Source organism: Gastrolobium bilobum, unplaced genomic scaffold (assembly GCF_033153095.1).
Source record: "Gastrolobium bilobum isolate Gb01-03AN ecotype WA unplaced genomic scaffold, APGP_CSIRO_Gbil_v1 utg604618, whole genome shotgun sequence".
Taxonomy (NCBI): Eukaryota; Viridiplantae; Streptophyta; class Magnoliopsida; order Fabales; family Fabaceae; genus Gastrolobium; species Gastrolobium bilobum.
In genome coordinates, this window is record NW_026899908.1 from 7,263 (window position 1) to 11,807 (window position 4,545).

The 4,545-nt window shown below is 41.7% G+C and overlaps 1 protein-coding gene across 1 annotated transcript; it reads right to left on the bottom strand.

Moving 5' to 3' along the window:
- Positions 1-2,439: 2,439 nt before the first annotated feature.
- Positions 2,440-3,359, bottom strand: LOC133294150 (ethylene-responsive transcription factor ERF118-like). The gene is made up of 2 exons (XM_061492802.1): positions 2,876-3,359; positions 2,440-2,831 (listed from the first exon to the last, which is right to left on the bottom strand). Exons 1-2 carry the CDS (start codon positions 3,357-3,359, stop codon positions 2,440-2,442), a joined length of 876 nt encoding a protein of 291 aa, XP_061348786.1.
- Positions 3,360-4,545: the final 1,186 nt, after the last annotated feature.

A 4,545-nucleotide genomic window follows, 5' to 3' on the forward strand; every position in this document is an offset into this window, starting at 1 on the left:
GAGAAAAATATTCTCCAAGAATAGAGTTAAAATACTCTTTGCCATTATCTGTACGAAGAATTTGTATAGCAACTTGGAATTGGGTTTGAACCATGGCATGAAATTTTTTAAACACGGATGCAGCATCGGACTTATCCTTTAGAAGATACACCCAACAGACTCGAGAATGGTCATCAATGAAGGTAATGAACCATCGAGTACCTAAAATATTTTTAACACGGGCTGGATCCCATATGTCACTATGAATTAACGAAAATGGGGAAGAGTCATGGTGAACTTTAGAAGGATAATGAGCACGAGTATGCTTGGCAAGTTGACAAATATCACAAGAAAACAAACTTGGACTTTTATTAATAAATAAGTTTGGCAACAACTTCTGAAGATAAATAAAATTTGGATGGCCAAGCCTACGATGCCACAACATAACATCATTACTTGAATCAAAAGGAAACATAGAGTATTTTTCTACGAAAACAGCTTCATGAGTCACATCCTCCTCAAAGTAGTAAAGTCCACCATCCTCTCTAGCACTGCCAATCATCCTCTCCGAGTCCTGTTCCTGAAAAACACAACCATGTGGAAAGAATTTAGCAAAGCAATGCAACTCAAAGGTGAGCTTGCTAATGGAAATGAGATTACAAGTCAGAGAAGGAACATAAAGAACTGATGTCAAAGTAATCAGCTCAGAAAGTTTAATGGTTCCGTGTCCCGCAATCTGGGAAAAACTGCCATCGGCGATCTTGACCCGAGAAGGTTCAGAATATGGAGTGTATGAACAAAACAAGCCAAGATTACCTGTCATATGATCAGAGGCTCCAGAATCAAGGATCCAATGATTTTGACTATCAACATGGAAAGCTATACCTTGTTGGACCACATGACTAGTGGCCTTAGGAAGGGGTGATGAGGAGGCGGAAGAGTGTTTTGGGGAAGCCATGAATAGGAGAAGAAGAGTTGACCGGTGATGAAAAATCAAGTTTTGTAAATTTTTGATCAGACCTCTGGAACAGGAAGGGGAGAAGCCGGCGAGAAGGTCTGTGCAAGTCGCGGCGGAAAAAAATGTTGGGAAGGCGGCGCGTGGAGCTCACGCGCCGGAAACTGGCCGCGCGTGTGACGGCGCGTGGCGGCGCGTGCGGCGGTTGACGGCGATGGGTCCAGCGGCGATCGACTCGTCGGATCCTTCTGAGTCGAATGGTCACCTCACTTTCTTGATCGGAGGTCAGTAGACTAGGTTTCTGTGTTGGACAGATTCAAGGAGGTGTTTGACGGTGATGGAAGTGTTTGGATGGTTATTTCAGATTTGAATTAGGGTAGGAACAAACCCGCTCTTGATACCATATTGAAAAGAAGTTTTTGTATATTGATATTGAATAATTTACATGAGTGAGTATTTATACAAGAAAGAATCGCTAAGAATGACTAAGCGATGACTAATCAATCCTAATCACAATCAATTATAATCAATCACAATCAATCATAATCAATCATAATCAATCATAATCAATAGGAAATAAAAACGGAAACATGTTTGAATTCTGATTTTCTACAAATAGACTAATATTATTTCTAACAATATCCTCACCTAGTAGCTTAAACTTTTGGGTTGAATTGATTCTTTACATGGTATAAGAGCCTCGGTATCACAGGTTTGATCCTCACCGCCCCCATTTAATTAATAATTAATTAAGTATTGTGGAGTTTCTTAGTACAGGTAGGTGGATCTGTGCATTGTTCACCCTCAAGCCCAGTGGGCTCTAAAGTGATGTAGCGTATATATAAAAACATTAATATAGTCTCACCCAATAACTTAAGCTTTTGAGATGAATTGGTTCTTTACACAAAGCACCATTTGACTCTCCCGTTGAGGGGCCTTGAATTGAAGTCATAAAATTAGGAGGAGTAATAGCATATTCAACTTTGCATAATGACAATTTCGGTGTTGTGCTCCTGGAAAAATCAAATCATTTTCTTACTATTGAAGGCTTGGCTTCAAACTTTATCATGGAGGTGTTTAAAAAAGGCCATAATGCAGCCTGGGCCACTTGAAAGTTTTGCTCCGCAGAAGGTTCAAGAAGTAATGAAGTATCAGGTATATTCATTCTTTTGAAAATGCAACCCCTCTGCCTGCCTTCATCATTGATCTTAATATATATTTAGTATTGAGTTTACTTTCTTTTCCAGCAGGATGGAGTTCATTAATTTCTGGTTTATGTTTCCCAAGAGAGAGAAAGAAACAACTCATAAAACCACTGCCTCACTCAGGAATTGGTTTAGCATTTCTTGAGATCTCACAAAACTATAATAAAAATTAACTTTAGGCATTACAAAACTAATAATGTAGTACTCTCAGTCTTAGTCACATGTAGCTACATAACTTAAGCGCAAGGTATATTGAGGGGTTCCTCAGTCCAACCAGTGAACTAATCAGCACCAAAATCATCAAAGTTCAGGAATCTCACTAGACTCGTTGTCATTAAACCCAGAAATTTGGATATCTTGCAGGTCACCAAGATCATCAAAACTCTGCACATAATCATCAAACAATAACCAATCAATATCAAGCCCAAGGTTGGGCTCAGACCCAGATGGAGCAGCAGCAGACCCAGACGGATCAGCAGCAGCAGATGGTGGAGGCAAGTTCATCAAACTCAAATCCGGTATTTCCAACCCCGCCAGATCAGCCAGAAAATCATTGGCCTCAACGGCTTCATTGCTTGAAATACTATCCTTCTCCATCGAATTGGAAGCTGAGGTATCCAACTCAAGCATAGACGATGGCAATGTCTGTGAGAACACGCTCTCCGAGTCCTCCAAAGCAGTAGAAATCTTTTCTGAACAGACACCGCAGCAGCAGCAGAAGAGTTACAGTAGTTACTCTTTTCAGAAGTTGCAGCTAAAAGGGCAGCAGAAGAACCATTGTTTTGGGTTTGAGCCTTTGCCATAGCTTCAAATTCAAGCCTTTTGGCCTCGTAGACTTGAAAAGCCTCTTCTGCAGTGTTGTAAGTGCCTAACCAGACACGGGACCTCTTGAACGGATCACGAATCTCAGCAGCCCACTTTCCCCATTTCCTCTGCCGAATACCTCTGTATTTGGCAGAAGATTGCCTCCTCATTGAAGGGGATTGGGTTGAAACCCTCTTACTGTTTTGAGGTTGACCTTCAATGCAAGTCTTCAACGCATTGCCCTCATCTGAGCTAATATCAAGGGAGGTAGGGAAGGCAAAAACAAGGGGCAGTGAGATCTCACGGATGCTTCGTTTTATTTTTCTTGGTTTCACAATCAACATTGACTCATCTTTGGATGAAGATGAGTCAGTAGCATCAGGATCATCATAAACGATGCGCAATTTTCTCGTCATCTTGGACTCTTGCAAAGAGCTTTGCTTCATTCTATTCGCTGGTTGCTTCCTAGACTCAGGAATGGTGGGAAGTTTTGGGGAAAACCACAGAAAATTGTGAAGAAACCAAAACAAAATTAACAAGGAAAGTAATCAAGGACACCAACCAAAAAAACAACAAAACCTCTCAAGATCTCAAGTGAGGTACCCTCCTAAGAACAAAAAGAGATGTGAAAATTTTTGTGTGAAAGTGATGCAGTACCTTTGCAAGTGTACCAAAGAAGCAAGGATAGGAGGACTTGGGCCCCCAATGCTCAGAAGAATGGCCCATTGGTGAACATGCTAAATGGGAGTCCACTTATGGATGGAGGTCTTGTTGTTTCTAATACCCATATTGGCCCTCAACAGAATGCCAACGTGGATGGGAGCGTGTAAGCGAGTTAGTTAGTTGGGAGCAGGATATATGCAAGGGGAAGGCAGGGGTGAGGTATCTGGAGAATTGGTTTGTTAGGTCCCTTGTGGGAATTGGGAAAGAGTGAAGCCTCTCTATGTGCTTCACATTATCTTTTATTATTGTATTGTTGCTGAGAGTTTATTTCTTTATTTCCATCTTCCTGTAAGCTTTCGTATTGTAAGGAGAACATGGATAGTTGATGAATATTCCAGTATAATTGGTATTTCTTTTACAGAAATTGTCGTTAACTACATTTTAATTCACTTGACTTGATTAACCTTATCAATTGGTATCAGAGCTCCGATCTAGGAGCTCTGTGGAATGGTCTGGACGAGACAAATGGAACATCGTTTAGATTCGTTAGAGGAGGGACTACGTAGAAGTTGTGCTCGACACGAGGAGGTATGCCTAAGGTTGGATGCTACTGAGGCTAAACACCAGGAAGTTATAGCAAGGATGGAGGCTGGTGAAAGGGGTGTAGCTTATAGCAAGGATGGAGGCTGGTGAAAGGGGTGTAGCTGAGATTATCAGACGTCTGGACGAAATGGCAAGGGACAGAAGAAGTCGTTCACGAAGCGGTGAAAACGACTATGAGGGAATGGGACCTGAACTCCATGGCGCGCGAAATCGGAGGAGAGGTGGTATGAATTTCCCTATTTCCAGACGGTTGGAGATTCCGCTATTTTCCAGTCGAGGATGCGTTTGGCTGGGTGAGCAAGGTAGAAAGGTATTTTACGGCCAACGAAGTGACGG